Source organism: Rhipicephalus sanguineus, chromosome 10 (genome assembly GCF_013339695.2).
Source record: "Rhipicephalus sanguineus isolate Rsan-2018 chromosome 10, BIME_Rsan_1.4, whole genome shotgun sequence".
Lineage (NCBI taxonomy): Eukaryota > Metazoa > Arthropoda > Arachnida > Ixodida > Ixodidae > Rhipicephalus > Rhipicephalus sanguineus.
Genome location: NC_051185.1, coordinates 72,997,803 through 73,017,275, shown reverse-complemented (window position 1 = coordinate 73,017,275; position 19,473 = coordinate 72,997,803). Strand labels below are relative to the sequence as shown.

Here is a 19,473-nt window from a genome sequence, read left to right as displayed (position 1 = left end):
ACGGTTTCATTTAATTGAAACAGTGGTGACTTCATCTTATGATGCTAAAAAATATCATGCAACAAAGGTAAATGTGAGTTCACTTCAAAGTTGTAGTTATTTTTTTTTTTTTCCACAAACTGCATACGAGCATAACCTCATCCTCCTGTGATACTTGCTTTGTCTAATGTGGTGTGGTGCTAGTACCTAATAGTAAACACAACACCGGCTAGTAATAATGGCAGTAAACATACTGCTCAAACGCTGTGTTTCGTGGATATTGGATGCCTTTGTTATACCAGCCGTGGTTCAGTTCGTTATTATTTTCAACACAAAGATACAGTCTACAGTGATGTTGTGGGCAGTGGACAAAAATCCCTTAAAATGGACTTGGAAGCGTTACGCTGCGAAGCCCAAGGACGTGGGTTCTATTCCTGACCCCGGCAGCTGCATTTAGAAGGGGGCGTGATACAGAAACTCCCATGCCCTCTGATTTGTGCACGTTGAAGAACTCCAGGTAGTTGAAATTAATCCGTGATCTCCCACTATGTAGCACCGCTTAATCGCATTGTGCTTTTCGCTCATAAATCTCTAGCAATTATTGCTTCGTCATTATACCTCGAAACACTCGCTGTATCCTATTTGAATTCTATTCGCCATAGTCTGCAATGAATATTTAGCACTTTTTACAGCAGGGTACCTCATTTGACATTCTTTTACAATGCACCTTAATTGTCCCAATTTCGTGCCATAATCAGCTGTTGTTTTTAATATGTATATAAGTCACTTCAGCACTGTTCCTTTTTGTTTGACCGCTTCTCATCACCTTGATTGTTTGAGGTTTGAGGTGATGTTTGTGCTGCACAGTTTGCCCGAGTTTGCTCCCAACCCTCTATACTGGTCAACGCTGGCTGGTGGGTTGTCCTTCCAGACAAACGGAAAAACGAGACCTTTGCCTGTTGATATAGATCTGAAGAAAAAATGGCACATTAGGCCTTTAGAATAGCTGCACCTTCGTGCAGCTGTTCTGAAGCCAGGCACTAGAAGGGCACGCTCACAATGATGCGACAGAAAGAAGGCAGTGAAGGCAAGCCTAGTCTTGTACATTCGCCATATTTCGTGTAGCTGTATACACATTTTGCCGTTTTCTTCGTTAAACTAATAATAACATTTGGCGTTTAACATCCCAAAACCACGATATGATTGAAAGACGCCGTAGTAGAGGGCTCTGGAAATTTCGACTACCTGGGGTTCTTTAACGTGCAGCTAAATCTAAGTACACGGGCCTCAAATATTTTCGCCTCCAACGAAAATGCAGCCGCCGAGGCTGGGAATCGATCCCGCGACCTACAGGTCTTCGTTAAAATACTGCTAGTCTAGTGGTTATGGTGCTCTACTGCTGACCCGCAGGTTGCGGGATCGAATCCTGGCCGCCGCGGCCGCATTTTCGATGGAGGCGAAAATGGTTTAGACCCGTGTGCTTAGATTTAGGTGCACGTTAAAGAACTCCAGGTGGTCGAAACTTCTGAAGCCCTCCACTACGGCGTCTCTCATAATCTTATCGTGGTTTTGGGACGTCAAACCCCAACAATTATTATTATTATTAAAATACTGCTGCCATGCTATACAGGGTGATTTTTTTTCAGACAGTACATATCTTTTATAAAAAACTATGACATTCACGCTCCAGTAGTACTCTAGTTCGAGGCGGAAATATTCTGCCGCAACAAAAAATGCGTTGACGGGACTAATTAACAAAAACCCGTTAACTAATTTTTATTTATTGACTTGAGGGCAGTTGTTTATATTAGAAATTTGTAGTGCGTGCCGCTTTATGGTATACCCATTTTTCAGAAATCATGAAAGTTTTACGTAACTCGAGATATTTATTGTGAAATTTTAAGGGCTAAATCAAAACTGATCGTGTCCGGCACACAGAAAACGCGGTTTTTCTGTTACGTCAGACCGGAGCTGCCCGCGACAAGGGAGTGACGAAATTTGAATGAAGGCGCGTCGTGGTCGTACCTTTTCGTGAAAACTGGCAAGTCATCTAACTTGCGTCAGCGGATCGCCTTACGTTTGCATGTGGCGTTTGGTGCTCATTTGTTTCTTTCGAGATGCGCGCATCCGAAACAACAGTAATATCAACCTTTTCTTTCTATGTTTACAGATAAGTACCACACATCGCACCCAAATAATAAGCTGTTTACTTGTGTATTTCTGAATGCTTGCAGATTTTCCTGATCACATTCTGCTTCGGCCCACCTTCATTAAACTATCATCACCTTCTTTTCACGTGTAGCTCCGAGCTTACGTAACAGAGAAGCGACGTTTCCTGCACGTCAGGCGCTATCAGTTTCGATTTCGTCCTTGAAATTCAAGGATGAATATCACGAATTACGTGTAACTTTCGCGATTAAAAAAAATGTGTATGCCATAAATTGGCACGCGATACAACTTTCTAATATAAACAACTACCTCCAGGTCAGGAATTAAAAGTTAATTAATGAGTTTTTGTTAATTAATCTCTTCATTACCATTTTAGTTGCAGCAAACTATTTCCTTCTTGACATAGAGTGTGTGCGCGAAAACATCTTGAGCATGACTATTATACAATTTTGATAAGAAATATGCGTTCTCTAAAAAAACATCCTTCTAATTGTACGGAGGTCATGCAGCGGAAACAGTTGCAGCTGGCTAAGGCAGTAACAGACCCTCAAAGTACAGCAAAGTTAATGAGTATCCCTGGTTTTGTTCATTGCCATGACACTTCATGGAATCTGGTGTGTGAGCGCTGCCCTTGTCAGATTAAAAGGTGATCGATCTGTCTGTCATCATGTGTTTATTTTTGTGCACTTGACTATTTCAGGTTGCTTCAAGACTGCACATTGAAGCTCTACAGCTGCATTTGACCAGGAAGCCTCCTTGGAAACTTCGTGTCTCGAGGTAGTCAAGACGTGTCCAAGAATTCGGAATAGCCACGCTTAAGGTCTGGCCGTGAGTGGTCTCGAATCAGTGCAACCTGCTGTCCTTTTCGCCAGAATGCCACCTGACCCTGACATGGTCTGGGAACACGACACTGCCAAGCTCATGCACGCAAGCTGTGTCACCTATTGGGGTCCTGTATCTCAGATGACTACATGAGAATCCTGTACTACATGAGAACTACACATGTTGCATGTTTTGCGCTGTATGCCACATAAAATATGTAATGGATGTCGCAAAGAAGTGCTTGATGGCTGGCCATTGATTCCTATTCATAAAAACTGACTGCTGGCTATGCTAATGTTTATGCCAGGTCTAGTATATTGCCGCATTTGACAGTAATGAACGATGTTAGCGAAACTATTGCTTTTCATATCTCACTCATTCTGACAGTAATGTGTCTCGCTGTATTTCTGGACGGTGTTTCTGTATTTCAGTTCTGTACAGAACTCTCCATACCACCGCTAAATATATATATTTATATATATCATACCTTATATATATAAGGTACTTGACACACGACGTACGTTTTAGCATTAGCATAGTGCTAAAACGTACGTCGTGTGTCAAATGCCTTCCTACAGTATCAGGACCTTCGTGATCTTTCTGTAGCTCTTATATTTAAGGGTCATTCCATGCCAAGTGTCCCAGACGTGGCGCTCGCACATCGCAGCTTTTGCTGATAAAATTTGTGCCTTTTTCCTGTGCCACATGGAGTATTGTGGCAAAACATTCTTGCTCGAAAAAATTTTTGACGGTCCTGGCACCCCCTCGAATTTCGCTTCTATTTATTAAACTGTACCTAATAGAAAAATGTGTATAAAATCTACTTTTGTCTGTTGAGCTTCTAAACTGCGCTTGCGCTATCGCAGAGGTTCTGTTTAGTTGTCCCATTCATTATTTCCGAATTTTTGTGTTTCACTACCAGCTACGTAGCTTCAAAAACTACAAAAATCTTCAAAGTTCGTGAATTTTTCTTGAGCTATCTGGAACTCACCCTAACCAATATTAATAATAGCCTGATTTCCAGGAAAGTGTATTTTAGTACAGAAATGTTTAGGGGTAAAATAGACTTCAGATCTTTCCGAAAAAAAATTGTGAAATTAGAGAAAATGTACGATTTGTTGCATGTTTGACTATATTTTTCATACTGATGCGGTCAAAGTAAAAATCCTCGTCATGCGGCGTTTGATAAAAGACTTCATCGTTAAGTAATGAAAAAAGTCTTATCAAATCATTTTTTTCTTTTAAGGAAGAAAATAATTTTTGAATTTGGCCCTCCGAACGCGCAGTGCATTTCATTTTGTTGCCACTTCGCCGCAAAGCACGTGGTAGCCCTTGCAGCTGACACTCGTCACAGGCAACGGCCAGATGCGAGATGTATGTCAGTGGCTCGTGAGTGGTCGAAAGTCTTGTCACGTTGATGTCAGGGCGACGAGTAATGAATTCACGTTACAATGTGAGCTTGCTTGGCGGGCCCAATGGGAAGTATGGACGCCCGAGAGCAGCCTATGGCATCATTGGCACATTGTGCTAGAGGCCGTCTGTACAACATGTATACCCTGAGAAAGAAGTGTGTACAGTGTGCATTATTTCTTTCAGTATGTGTATGCTAGTTGTGCAGACGTCCCTCTAGGACATTGTGCCAACGACTCCACATGCTGCTCTCGGGCGTCCATATTTCCCATTGGGCCCGCCTAGCAAATGCTCATTGTAACGCAAATTCATTACTCGTCGCCCTGACAGCGCGACAAGACTTTCGACCACTCACGAGCCGCTGACATACATCTCGCATCTGGCCGCTGCCTGTGACGAGTGTCAGCTGTAAGGGCGACCACGTGCTTTGCGGCGAAGTGGCAGCAAAATGAAATGCACTGCGCGATCGGAGGGCCAAATTCAAAAATTATTTTCTTCCTTAAAACAAAAAAAAATGATTTGATTAGACTTTCTTCGTTACTTAACGATGAAGTCTTCTATCAAACGCCACATGACGAGGATTTTTACTTTGACCGCATCAGTATGAAAAATACGGTCAAACATGCGACAAATCGTACATTTTCTCAAATATCACAATTTTTTCGGAAAGATTTGAAGTCTATTTTACCCCGAAACATTTCTGTACTAAAATACACTTTCCTGGAAATCAGGCTATGATTAATATTGGTTAGGGTGAGTTGCAAATAACTCAAGAAAAATTCACGAACATTGAAGATTTTTGTAGTTTTTGAAGCTACGTAGCTGGTAGTGAAACACAAAAAAAATCGGAAATAATGAATGGGACAACTAAACAGAACCTCTGTGATAGCGCAAGCGCGGTTTCGTAGCTCAACACACAAAAATAGATTTTATACACATTTTTCTATTAGGTACAGTTTAATAAATAGAAGCGAATTTCGAGGGGGTGCCATGATTGTCAAAATTTTTTTCGACCAAAAGTGTTTTGCCACAATACTCCATGTGGCACAGGAAAAAGGCACAAATTTTATCAGCAAAATCTGTGATGTGCGAGCGCCACGTCTGGGACACTTGGCATGGAATGACACACACACACACACACACACACACACACACACACACACACACACACACACACACACACACACACACACACACACACACACACACATATATATATATATTGAGAGAGCGTAGGCATCGGCAAGTTGGTAATTCATGTTTGACTTTTTGAGCGCGCAAAAGAACAGGGACGAAAAACGACGCAGACACAGCGCTGACTTCCAACATATGCTTTATTTTCTACAGTGGTACATACATATATAGACAACAAAAAGCAACGCACGCAGGCGCATTGTACAGGAAGGCTTCATGTAAAACCACAAATAAGTATGCATGATAAGCAATCAAACAACCTGATACCGGATTTTTTTCTACTTTAAGAGATCAAGCGGTCATTCCTGACTACCACTATCGTCTAGTCACCCCGTGGGCCTTGCTTAGAAAGTCTAGTTCTTTTTGGATAGGTCAATTGAAGGTGCACTAATGCACATGTCTCCCGAACTTGCAATCTTCGCCGCTTCAATTATCTCACATGTTGTTTGTGCCTGGCTCCTTCCTGTCGCAGTGCACTGCGAATACATGGGATCGCACCCACACTTCCTGCAGTGGAAAGCCAAATGTCCCACACCTCCAGTTCGCACGTTATTTGCGTGCTCACGCAGCCTGTCATTGGCACACCGTCCCGTCTGCCCTATGTATTTCTTGCCACAGGACAGCAGTAACTCATAAACGATGTTGTTCTCACATTTAACAAAGCTTTCTTTGTGCTTTTTTTGGCACCTGGGTTTTTCAGAACCACTGTAGGAGGCCTTGCACAGATTATAAAGCTTGTTTGGTGCTGAAAGGACGACTCTTACGTTGGCGTTGTTTCCTATCTTTTTCAGCCTATGTGAGACATCGTGATGGTACGGTATGACGGCGCATTTCTGCTTGACAGGCTCCGTTTCTGGTGAAGCCTGCTCCTCACCCTCACGAGCATGTTTGACAGTCTTGAGAAGACCCTCCGCCACAGATGTGACGACATACTGAGGAAACCCCGCCTTTTTCAGGCAGTCAGCTTGCGCCTGGAAACTACACGAACACTTGTGAGGACATGAGCGGCGAAGCGCATTCATTAGGGTTAATTTTGCAATACCCCTTTTAACTAGCTTGGAGTGGCCCGAAGAAAACGGCAGAAGCGGCTTATTGGCCCTAGGCTCGTACGACCAGCAGACCTGGTCTCGCTCAAAGAACATTCGTAAGTCAAGAAAACGCAAGGCGTTGTTTTGCGGCATTTCATGCGTGACTGCGAGCGGTTGCAGGAAACGCGTGAACAGATCAAGTACGTTTGAAGAATCATTGCCAAATTCGCCTGGACTTGATTCTAGAAAGACAACGTAGTCGTCTACATATCTAAACACCTTCTTTACATTTGTGCCTGTTACTAGAAACAGAGCTAACAGGCACAAATGTAAAGAAGGTGTTTAGATATGTAGACGACTACGTTGTCTTTCTAGAATCAAGTCCAGGCGAATTTGGCAATGATTCTTCAAACGTACTTGATCTGTTCACGCGTTTCCTGCAACCGCTCGCAGTCACGCATGAAATGCCGCAAAACAACGCCTTGCATTTTCTTGACATACGAATGTTTTTCGAGCGAGACCAGGTCTGCTGGTCGTACGAGCCTAGGGCCAATAAGCCGCTTCTGCCGTTTTCTTCGGGCCACTCCAAGCTAGTTAAAAGGGGTATTGCAAAATTAACCCTAATGAATGCGCTTCGCCGCTCATGTCCTCACAAGTGTTCGTGTAGTTTCCAGGCGCAAGCTGACCGCCTGAAAAAGGCGGGGTTTCCTCAGTATGTCGTCACATCTGTGGCAGAGGGTCTTCTCAAGACTGTCAAACATGCTTGCGAGGGTGAGGAGCAGGCTTCACCAGAAACGGAGCCTGTCAAGCAGAAATGCGCCGTCATACCGTACCTTCACGATGTCTCGCATAGGCTGAAAAAGATAGGAAACAACGCCAACGTAAGAGTCGTCCTTTCAGCACCAAACAAGCTTTATAATCTGTGCAAGGCCTCCTACAGTGGCTCTGAAAAACCCAGGTGCCAAAAAAAGCACAAAGAAAGCTTTGTTAAATGTGAGAACATCGTTTATGAGTTACTGCTGTCCTGTGGCAAGAAATACATAGGGCAGACGGGACGGTGTGCCAATGACAGGCTGCGTGAGCACACAAATAACGTGCGAACTGGAGGTGTGGGACATTTGGCTTTCCACTGCAGGAAGTGTGGGTGCGATCCCATGTATTCGCAGTGCACTGCGACAGGAAGGAGCCAGGCACAAACAACACGTGAGATAATTGAAGCGGCGAAGATTGCAAGTTTGGGAGACATGTGCATTAGTGCACCTTCAATTGACCTATCCAAAAAGAACTAGACTTTCTAAGCAAGGCCCACAGGGTGACTAGACGATAGTGGTAGTCAGGAATGACCGCTTGATCTCTTGAAGAAGAAAAAAATCCGGTATCAGGTTGTTTGATTGCTTATCATGCATACTTATTTGTGGTTTTACGTGAAGCCTTCCTGTACAATGCGCCTGCGTGCGTTGCTTTTTGTTGTCTATATATAGATATGTACCACTGTAGAAAATAAAGCATATGTTGGAAGTCAGCGCTGTGTCCGCGTCGTTTTTCGTCCCTGTTCTTTTGCGCGCTCAAAAATGTCAAACACACACACACACACAGATATATATATATATATATATATATATATATATATATATATATATATAATATAAAATGCTTAACAATTGTGGTGACGTGGCTAAGGACTACGCATTATTCGCAGGATTGTGCCTATAGTTTAGGTGCTTACTGATAAAACAGTAGGTTGTCATTACAATGTGAACATGTATGAAATGGTATGAAGTGTTTAAAACCGATTCAAAGAATAATTTTACGAATCGCAGAAATTTCAGTTTGTTTATAGGATGAAGGCATGCAGACGTGAAAGAGAAGACACAGACAAACCAAACGCTAGCGTTTGAGCTGTCCGCATCTCTTCTGTTTCCGTGTTGCATGGCTTACTTTCTTCTAGAATCAACATTTTTTGTTGTTTTACGCGAGCGGAAATTGTTCTGAGACTCATCTATATAAACTTCGAGTAGTATTTTATTTCCCCCAGAGGAATCGAATGCAGCACTGTAAAGTTGCTACAAAAACTTGTTGCGGCTGTCATGCATCCACCACAGTGTTCCTGTTTGAGTAAACCCGGTGGAAGTGCCTTGTTGAGTAACAAGAGGTAGCGGCACCAACTTTCGTCGATTGTCAGATAAAAACCCTAATGGTGTTCGCTCTGATTTGAAGTTCTTTTGAAATTCTTGATCAATCTCTATAAAACTTGTTTAGTTTATGTGTATTTGTACGCTGATTTTGAAAATGCAAATATTTTTCTACTATTATATGTCGTGTTAAGTATATCAAACATTTCATGTGCCATGTTAGGCCTGCACGAGTTACAAAGTAAGCATATCACAATAATATGAAATGGGAACTGTATGCAACATAACCAGAATGCATGTCCTAAACCCACTTTACAATAGTCATAGTATGCTGAACATTGACCAGTAAGTGTATGTCTAGCTGGTGATTCGCTCACGAGAGTTCAATATTACGTAACTTTTAACTCAAATGGGTTTAAAACGCGAGTTCGTATGTGGGCTAGTGGGTTCATGAACATTATGCCAGAACAGCGCAGTAAACTCCTTTGCCAGAACAGCGCAGTAAACTCCTTTAAAACTATTGCATACAGTTTTTATCCCCTAACTATAGCGATATGTCGATTTACTTTGTAACTCCAAGTTTGGAAAGGCTTGCTCATCAAGACACATGAAATTTTTATGTGTAAAAACTGCGTTTTCTTCCAGATAATTGCATATTTGAAATCGCCACATAAGTAAACCTAAACTCAGCAAGTTTCATCAATATCGACCAAGAAGGAAAATAAACGCATTATTTGTTGCAGAGTGTCTCATTGAGTACCACGAAGTGGTCACACTGACTCTTGCCAGGGGAGTCATGTACACCACTGTCCTTAAGGACAACGGAGTCAAAGGAACGCTCCAGTGGGGGTCAGCGTTACCATGGCAAAGGGGTCACCCTGACTACCTAGAGGTACTAGCGGGAAATAAAAGGTAGTCATGTAGACTCCTGCGTTGGGAGTAACGTAGACTCTCTGCTTGTGAAGAAGGGAGTCGTTGGTCTGAAGAACGAAGGGAGTCGTTTGACACCCCAAATTGTGAAGAAGGGAGTCGTTGGTCTGAAGAACGAAGGGAGTCGTTTGACACCCCAAAAGGTCATCATATGTGTAGCGAGGCGATTACCACCCAAAGGTAGTCAGTACAGACACCCTTTTTTTTAAGAGTGTACTCCTGAGCAGTGTGAGAACCTACTGTCCAGTTCGTGACTTGAGGACCAACGCCGACTGGTGGACAGAGCGCGACGGGTAGCGAGGTACCACGGCGTCCTGGACTGACGATGCCGACCACCTGGGGACATACATAATCGTTCGCTGATTTATTAAGCTTCACTTCTCTCTCTCTTCGTTATCTAGAATATTTCGCACGGCCCTATTCGCATCCGTTCTTCAAGAGATAAGATGGCTGGACACCCCTGGAATTGCACTCTGTTGCGTTCGCTAAACTTTCGTTGCTCTTAACTACTTGACTCCATGGGTCTGCGCGCTGCATCAATAGTTCATTCACGGCATTCTTGAGGTTTCTAGTCACTTCGTACTTTTTCAAGTTTCGCGCAGATATCATTCGTAGTCCGGAATAGTTGAAGCCGCAGCACATGTCTCTCATAACATAAGCAATATGTCAATATTCTTCAAAAGGTTCTACAGCTCCTCAATAGAACGGCGTGAGAATAAGGTTGCACTTGAAATCTTAGTCCAACAATTTTACATAATAATATTAAGAATGCGCGAGAGGAGTGCTAAAAACGCTTATTTGAATACATAAATGTAATGCACACTTGTAACTTGTAAAAACTTGTAAAACTTGTAACACTTGTAAAAACTTGTAACTACTGAGCTTCTCTGGCTCATGCTACTCTATACTGAGCATCAGGACTAAAGCTGGGCGATAACATTCCAAATCGCAGAACTCTACTTTCCGAGTCTGAAATCGTGATGTGGCGTTAAGATAAACTAATTTCGTTATGAATATATTTCTGCAGAAGCTTCGCCTCGATAAGAACGGCTCTCCTCTTGTCGCCAAGGTAAATATTTTCTCATGGTGGTGCTCAGATGTTGTCGGTTTGCAGACGCGTCCATTAGATTACCGGAAGAACTTGCTTGAGAGGCGCACTGCACTCGGCTCCTTTTATTAGAGGTGCCTTCTTGTTGTTGTTTTGCCGGGGTTTTTCTCCCGTACTAACATCCGGAACGCGCAAAAATACGTCCGCAGTCAGGCAAGTTCCAAGGTAAATGAGCACTACTTCGTGCATCTGCCCTGTGATCATCGAATAATATTATGGTGGAGATAAGGGAAGTTCACTGGATGTCACCGTGATGCGAGCGGGCAAAAGCATAAGTTTATTGGATCGCAATGCTTTTTTCCGAGTTTCAAAATCCGATGCATTACTCGACCGAATTCACCACCGTCGTTTTCAAGGTAGCCTTTGAGAACGTAGTGCTGTTAAATCTTCAGGAAGCTTTTAGGGCGGTTACGTCTTCAGGAATTTAACTTCAAGGGTTTAGGATGTACTTGCAAATGAAACGGGTGGTCATCCTCGACGTCAACTAATTAGCGACGGAAACGCCCATGCCTAACAGCCTTGCCTACAGTACTACTCGAAGCGAAATCACATTCTGGTGAATGTAACGACGCTTTCAAGCCGCGCAAAGTTAATATTAAATTTGCACAATGACTCGACCCCTAGGGGAATAAGTACAAAGGTCGAAGCAGCTCAATACTGTTGCGTGCAAAACGCTCGCGCTCAATGTCTAATAATAATAATAATAATAATAATAATAATAATAATAATAATAATAATAATAATAATAATAATAATAATAATAATAATAAGAAGAAGAAGAAGAAGAAGAAGAAGAAGAATTTTTGAGGTGTTCCACACCAAAACCACGATATGATTATGGGGCATGCCATAGTGGAGGGCTCCGCGAATTAGGACCATCTGGTGTTCCTTCGTTGTATGTAACAGAACACTATACGAACGACGCTTTACGAAGGTGGAAAGTTGCCATTAAGCGCTTCTGGTTTGTTCCTTCTGTATCCGTCCTTCGTAAAGCGTTGCGCTGCCTGCAGTGCTGGATCATTACCAACAAGGCCGATCAAATTGTCTGGTATTGTTTAACATGCAGTGCCATCATGCAGTAGACGGGTCTTTAGCATTTCGCCTCCGTCGAAGCGCAACCGCCGCAGCCGGGATCGACCACGCGACTTTCGCGTTGGCACCGAGCACCGTAACTACTACATCACCGCTATGGACTGTCTCACAGTAAGACAAGAGTATTTCTTCCCTCTCTGCAACCTGTGGCTTGCCAGGTACTTGAACAGCCAGCTGCGAAAACACGTATAACGCATATTGTACGTACCAATAATATGATGCTACAGCACATGTAAATACTTTCTCACGTAATCGCTTGAAATAAGTCGCGTAAGTGTTGTGAGAAATTTTGGCCGATCACTCACTGCAACGAGGTCCTATCTTATAATGAGGGGTTATCTTGGGGTTAACTTAGATTAGAGTATTCATATACAAGCAGAAGGCAGATATTGTCGGTATAGAAAACTTTCTTTACAGGATTCAAATAAAAGCTTCTGCGTTTAAGATAAATATTCAGGCAGTAGAAAGTGTTTACCGAATGGTAATGTAGATTTCGGACTTCGAATTCATTGGCGAAATATGTGAAAATATGAAAGGCAAATAAAAGCACAACCGCATGAAATTAAAATTGTGCAACAAAGTCAGACATTGCTATGCTTCATTTCGCATCTGATAGTGTGTCTTCAGTACGTATTCGTTAAGATCACGCAGAGCTATCAAATTTTTTTAACCATGTTTAGTAGAAGACCTACTCAAAATTAACGTTAGATTTTATGCGTATCTCTAAACCTACCAAATTTATTGCATTGATATGCATTGTTAGATTAGACTTACACATAATTGTTTCATTTTCTGATGCCCTAGATTTGAAATTCATGCTGTTGGGTATCTAGCAGAAAGATTTTGAAAAAGATTTGTTGCTATCACTGATCACTAGACACGAACTTTTCTTAAATACAGCACACCTGCTGAACATCAGCGTATTCTTTTCCTAGAAAAACGGTTTCTGCTTTCGCAACTTCCTATATCTTCACGGGCTAAGCTGTTCAGTTATGGTAATACTATCCCCGAGTACATCGCGGTTCTTCGTGTTTCTACGCAATAAAAGGCACTTGCCCTGCGCATCCGCATTAGATAACTTACGCAACAGAATAACTTACGCTACTTACGCAACTGACTGTTGCAATCACTCAACTATAGTCTTTCATGTTGTTCGACCAGGATGTCACAAGTCTCCGCGTAACTTCATCTCTGTTTGGTCAAGAGGAGTCATGCACCTAAAGGCAGACCATTCTCCGGGTTAGAAACAGTAAGCATCAGGTTACCTTTGTGCCGTTCCAGTATGCAGCTCCGTTCCTCGCCAGTGCTCTGGTGCTGAACATTGCAAAACAAGTCCTGTGGTTATTAATGTTTATTTTAGTCCAGGAAAACAAATTGAAGCGCAGAAAGAATTAGAGAAACTCAGCAGTAACAGCGGTTCACAGATGTCCAACCATTTAATTTCGCGAAAGGTTTATGGAAGAACTTTTTCCAGTCTGGCTACTGCCACCAGAACGCTCATTAACAGACCTCAAGTTTGAAAATCCAGCACAGACATGTCTTCTAGTCACTCTGAAATGTTTTCTCGCAGTCAGACTCGTCACTTGCCGCTGAAAGAGGAATTTTAGTGATCGCCTTCCACTAAAAGGTGTGAAGTCATGAGCAGGTAAAAGGAGAAAAATGTGCGAGCATATCCAGCTCTGCTGCTACAATAGCAGCAGCAGAGAATAGCGCAGAGAAATGTTCAAGCTTGATCTTCAAAAATACTCATTAAGCACAGCGACTCACAAGAATCTGGTCGGGTCTTAACTTCGAGTAACTGCTGACTGCAACAACTTCGTGTTTCGTAATTCAGGCTACTTACCTTTTTTGAAATAATGAAACGGGAGTATTTATGGATTTCATTTCTTCCATTTGGAAAGCCTAACTCAGAAACAACTGCTTTGCCTTTGTGTATATTGATTCGGGGGGAAGGGCAGAGGGGGGCAAAGAGTATAAATTGAAGTTATACATTCCTAAACAATTTGCACCGAAAAGGTACCAACTGTCGCGATTACGAAAATATTAACCGACTGCCATTCATTGAACTCAACAAATTTAGAGCAGTTTTCTGGAATGCTACGGAGCCTTTGTTGTTCATGTGCTCATGCTGTTTATACAGAAAGAAAAAAATAACGACACTTGAGAAGCGGTTAATAGAACGAAGACGATTCTCTATAGGGGTGAGAACAAAATAAATACGTGCAACAGCAAAATATATTGGAAACGCATTGAAAATAGCACTATAGAGCAGCTATGTTTGTCTCGTGTTCGAACGAGGCGGACATTTACGAGCACTTTCGTATAATATGCGCCTGGTAAACACCGCATGTTAGACGTTAGACCCACGATGCACTAAACTGCGCAATTTTTATATATGTATGGCTGTCATGGCAGCTGCATGCTGATATTCACACATGTCTACCCAAATGAACTTGTTTGCGTCATTTTTAAGGCGAAAGCCTCAGATAGTTTATCATACGCAAAAAGTCACCATCGCTGTCTGCAGCGTCGGAGTAACTACGATAGCGACGCAGAAAAATCAAGTGGTGACGTCATCATATGATGTCAACATCACGTCACAAATCGCCAAGATTTAAGAGATCATTATCACGTCACTCTGACGCCGCATAACGATATTTCACATAAAGACGTCATCACACACCAGCGCTTGGTCAAAAATGGACCGATTCCGGAGGCCCTGCAAAACCACGTGGGATGCAGAAAGTTGCGGGAGCCGGGAAGAATCAATAAATTGTCTTAGAAGAGAAAGAAGAAGGCTTTCGCCTTCGAGTCGCCTTAGGGGGCCGTGTGACTTTCATTGTTGTATCTTGACCGATAGAGACATATTCGTGTTTCTAATAAGCATTTTTGGCAAGGAAGTATCCACTACTACTACAACGTACCAACACCTAGTATTTTCTTCATACAGTTAAATTATTTAAAAAAACCTAATGCTGTCACGTGAGGTCAAGAAACTCTGAGGAGAAAACCAGTGACAAAATTGTATAGCTCTGTAACATAACGCAAATATCTTTCAATTTTGCAGCGCAAAGGTCAGGAAAGAGTGAGACAGCGTTATTAGATAGTTCCTGTCCTCATCTGTGAGGTTATGTTCGACTCGTTGTTTGACAGGCCTGTAATTATTGCATGAAACTACCAGGCTCGAGGGTCGTCGGTAAATTTGTATGCAGACATCGGACGCTTCAGAGATCGTGGGCTAAGCAGTCGAATATATTTCGGGAAAATACGCTTCGTATTCGATCTTGCAACTGAATCAGTAGCTAAACGTCGCTACGAGAAGAAAAAAGCGAGAACTTTCTTTCCCACCTGAGTTGCCCCCTCCTATTCGATCGACGGCGCTTGTGTCGTCTTGTTCCCTTCACTTGCATCTGCGTCTGCGGACCTTAACTCTTTTCACGATGCACATGACAGTGGTAATTACAGTGAATTTTTATTAAAAAATGTGATGTGGTCTAGAGCAGCGCGAAGCTGCTGTTAAAACGCACAAATTTTAGCTCAGAAGGAAAGGTTCGCAGTTTAAGCGAGAAGGCTTTACCCAGTTTCGGTTAATCAACTTCGAGCATACGAGTTAATGGGACGGTTACTTTACAATCTCAACACTCGAAAGGCTGGCAGCACGAAAAGAAAAAAAAAATACTTGACGAAATGGTGCCGCAGTGGCGGTGTCAATATTCAAGATAAAAGCACGAATGCCTCCGTTGCTTCCATCTATTGCACACCGCCATCTATTGCACACCAGCTTTTCTTTCTTTTCCTTTCAAAGAACTTAAGTCATCTCCTGTACCTCCGCGGTAATTATGTGTCATGGTGAAATTCACAGATCTTGTTTAGTCACAACAGCGAGATGAGGTCGTTCTGACTTCGACATGCCACAACTTTGCGCCAACTGTACCTCACTTGACGCAAAAAAAAACAAAAAACAAATCACGACAGTGTTTTCAGTGACTCTTAAAATACCGGATATCGTTACATGCATGCGAGATGAAAATTGTACAGTACGGCTTCCGACTAGGCTAACAAATAAATCGGAAGCCGCCCACTTAGTATGGCTTGAATCACTTTAGAAGAATCCACTGAGGCGTGTGGTCATGTGAGAGACTGTCCATAACAGGCGCATTGAACACGCTTCACGTAACACTTCTCGAAATGTTGGGCAAGCGAAAGAAAACTGCGTTCATTCTGTCTTTCGGCACTTTGCAGGTGTTCTTTGCCCGTGTCTAGGAACCCGCTCACAACCCGTACGAAGGGTTACATAGCGATAATTACGAGATTTGGGAGAAATGTGGGTGAATGGGGAAGTCCCGCACATGAGAGGACGCAGTGGTGGGCCATTTTGGCATCAGCATGCTGAAAGATGCAGTCTTGGAAGGAAGATGGCCGGGGCGCTTCATTTGACCGATGCCAAAGGTTTGTTGCTCGAGCATCACAAAGCGTCAGGAATCCGCCAAGTGCGTTTGGCCACAGGGCATGAGTCTTCTCAGCACCGACCTCAGGAATCGATGTACAGGGACCAGTAGACGCAGTTGAGCAGGATGAATGACGTTGGAAAGATGACACGGCTGATCTTGTCTACAAGCATGGCCCTTTCACGGCACTCACTGGCAATGGCCTCTGGCGGCTTGGGTAGCTTTGTACCGTTTGGCAGGGCAGCGTTTTCCTGCAGTGAAAGGGATATCAGTGAAGTATGACGTGATGGGGGTGGGGGGGGGGTTGGTGGAGGGGGTATGTATAAAGAAACACCAAGGTGAAACACTAATTCAAACGTCTGCGATAAATTATTCTCTCAAATTTTAGTGCGCAGCTCTTAGGCACCCGTTCCTGAGTTGAGCGGCGTCGGCGGCGTTGCAACCGACAGAGCGAACGAGGACGAAAGAGAGCGAACGCGGAGCGCAGCAGACGAAGATGAAAGACGGCGATAGCGAGGAGAGCACTAGGAGGAGGGAACGACAGTGGCGAGACGAAAGGTTCCGCGGCGGCCACCCGCGGCGCCACACTAGTGCGCCCCGTCGTGCGGTCGCCGATGATGTCATCACTAAGGTTTGCGGTAAGAGAGTCCACTGATACCATATATGGAAATAAATCGGTGCATAAACGGAGGCCCTGTCTGCGGCGGCTGTTGTGGAACGCGCCCACGCGCTGTCTCCGGGTTAGCGAGGGAGACGCACTACGCTCCGTCTGCGGCAGTTGATGGGAAATGGGCAGCACGAAATTGTGCGCGCCAGTCATGCTACTCACGACGTTCTCTTCTTTTCTGCAAACCGTGTACCTATATACAAAATAGTCTCAGCCAGTTCTTTCTGAACACCAATGTTATTTGTGGGTGATTTTATTATAGACATAAAAAACGAGAGCTTCCTACCACTTATGCGCGAGAACATTGCATTCCTCTCCATCGTAACTCATCGCACTTGCACAGACCTCGTCTTTGAGAATCAGGCATTCGTGCAACAAGTCGAACATATCTCCATTCACTTCTCCGACCACAAAGCTTCCTTCATTACAATAACAGACTGGCAGAGCAGTGTTTATTAATGTTTTGGAAAATGAAGAGTGGAATGCAACTGTACATAAAAACATGCCTCCCTCAAATTGTCTGCCTCAACTTATCGCAAAATCAAAACAGCTAAACAGCTGCGCTCAGAATTGGCTTTAGGCAGTATCGTGATAGTCGGTGATTTTTTTAGTGAAGTATAGTATAGTATAGTTAATATAGCATAGCATAGTATAGCATAGCATAGTATAGTATAGTGTAGTGTAGTACCGTATAGTATGGTATAGTATAGTATAGAAGCACGGAAGCTTGGGCGAGTTTGTAAGACATCTTGGAACAACTTCAAAGCGCCAAAAATCAAGGACAGACGAAAGTTAGCGCTCGTGGTGTCCACTCTTTTTCGTCTGTCCTTGTTCTTCGGAACTTTGAAGTTGTTCCATGAGTATAGTATAGTATAGTATAGTATAGTATAGTATAGTATAGTATAGTATAGTATAGTATAGTATAGTATAGTATAGTATAGTATAGTAATAGGTGGAAAAGAGACAGGCGAGAGGGTAAAAGCCTAGCCAACTCAGGACAAGGTAGGTGCACACCAGCTCGGCTGCGGATGTATCAGAATGCCCTCACTACAGCTCACTCATGCACAAATGCAGTCCTACAGGCCTACACGCAATAATCTGCTTGTAGCCCGCCACGGTGATCTAGAAGTTATGGTGCTCGACTGCTGACCCTAAGGTCGCGGGATCGAATCCCGGCCACAGCGGTTGCATTTTCGGTGCAGACAAAAATGCTTGATGCCCGTGCACTAGATTTAGGTGTACGTTAAAGAACCCCATGCAGTCGAAATTTTCGGAGCCCTCCCCTACGGCGTCCCTCATAGTCATAGCGTGATTTTGGGACTAATAATATTCGGGTTTAACGTCCCAAAACTACGATATGATTATGAGGGACGTCGTAGTGGAGGGCTCCGGAAATATCGACCACCTGGGGATCTTTCACGCGCACCTAAATCTAATAATAATAATAATATCTGGGGTTTAGCGTCCCAAAACCACGAGCACCTAAATCTAAGTACACGGGCCTCAGACATTTTCCCCTCCATCGAAAATGTGATTTTGGGACGTAAAATGCCAATAATTAGTATATCATTGCGTTCTATGTAAGTGGCTTGTGGAGGCATAAGCCACTGCGGTTGATTTTGGCTCTGTATATTTTGCGGCCTTTCATCTTATCTCTAATTATCTGATTATTAACCTTCACATGACATGTCACAAAACAAGAATAACACTGTTCTAAACGTTCCCGTTCGTGTATGTAAATATACACTGTAATAAGAAACTACGTTCGCCCCGGTAAAGGAGGGGAGGATATAACACAATTGAAGTTATATGCCTTAAGCACAGTTAATTCTAGAACGAAAGCTAGAGTAACTGCTGCATGCTCTCATAACAGAATCACGCATAAACTTACAGACATCCGCGGTGAGACGACCACGGCCCTGATGCTCCTTCGGCGCCCGTCGTCGTCAGTCTGGGCTTCGCCCATCAGTATGTTCACTAGAGCGTACTCCATGAGAGAGGCGAACACGAACACGGTGCACGAGGACATAAAGATGTCGATGGCCTTGATGTAGGACACCGGCGGAAGAGACTTCTGTGACTGTGCGTGTTGCGTGGACAGAGTCAAAAGACTGGTGACACACAGGGTCACCCTGGCGGGCACGGCCTCGGGCTTGATCCAGAAGGATATCCAGGACATGATGACGATCAGGCATGTCGGAATGTACGTGTGAAACATGTAGTAGCCCAGTCGCCGCTTGAGCGTGAACACGAGCTGGATGCAGGTGAAGTTGCCTGTTGGCCAAGAGGAGGGGAAAGTTTGACGTCAGCAGTAGCGTTAGAATAAGCGCGCACCTTACAGAACACTCACTCACTCACTCACTCACTCACTCACTCACTCACTCACTCACTCACTCACTCACTCACTCACTCACTCACTCACTCGCTCACTCGCTCACTCGCTCACTCACTCACTCACTCACTCACTCACTCACTCACTCACTCACTCACTCAC

The 19,473-nt window shown here is 43.5% G+C and overlaps 1 protein-coding gene across 1 annotated transcript in view; it reads right to left on the bottom strand.

Moving 5' to 3' along the window:
• Positions 1-13,204: 13,204 nt before the first annotated feature.
• LOC119372127 (glycine receptor subunit alpha-2) overlaps positions 13,205-19,473 on the bottom strand; it is a 28,250-nt gene continuing 21,981 nt past the window's right edge. Inside the window, exons 7-8 of the mRNA XM_037642590.2 lie at positions 18,871-19,253; positions 13,205-16,563 (exon numbers count right to left, since the gene is read on the bottom strand). Coding sequence (XP_037498518.2) covers positions 16,396-16,563; positions 18,871-19,253 — 551 coding nt within the window. The 3' untranslated portion in view covers positions 13,205-16,395. The remainder of the gene's footprint in view (positions 16,564-18,870; positions 19,254-19,473) is intronic.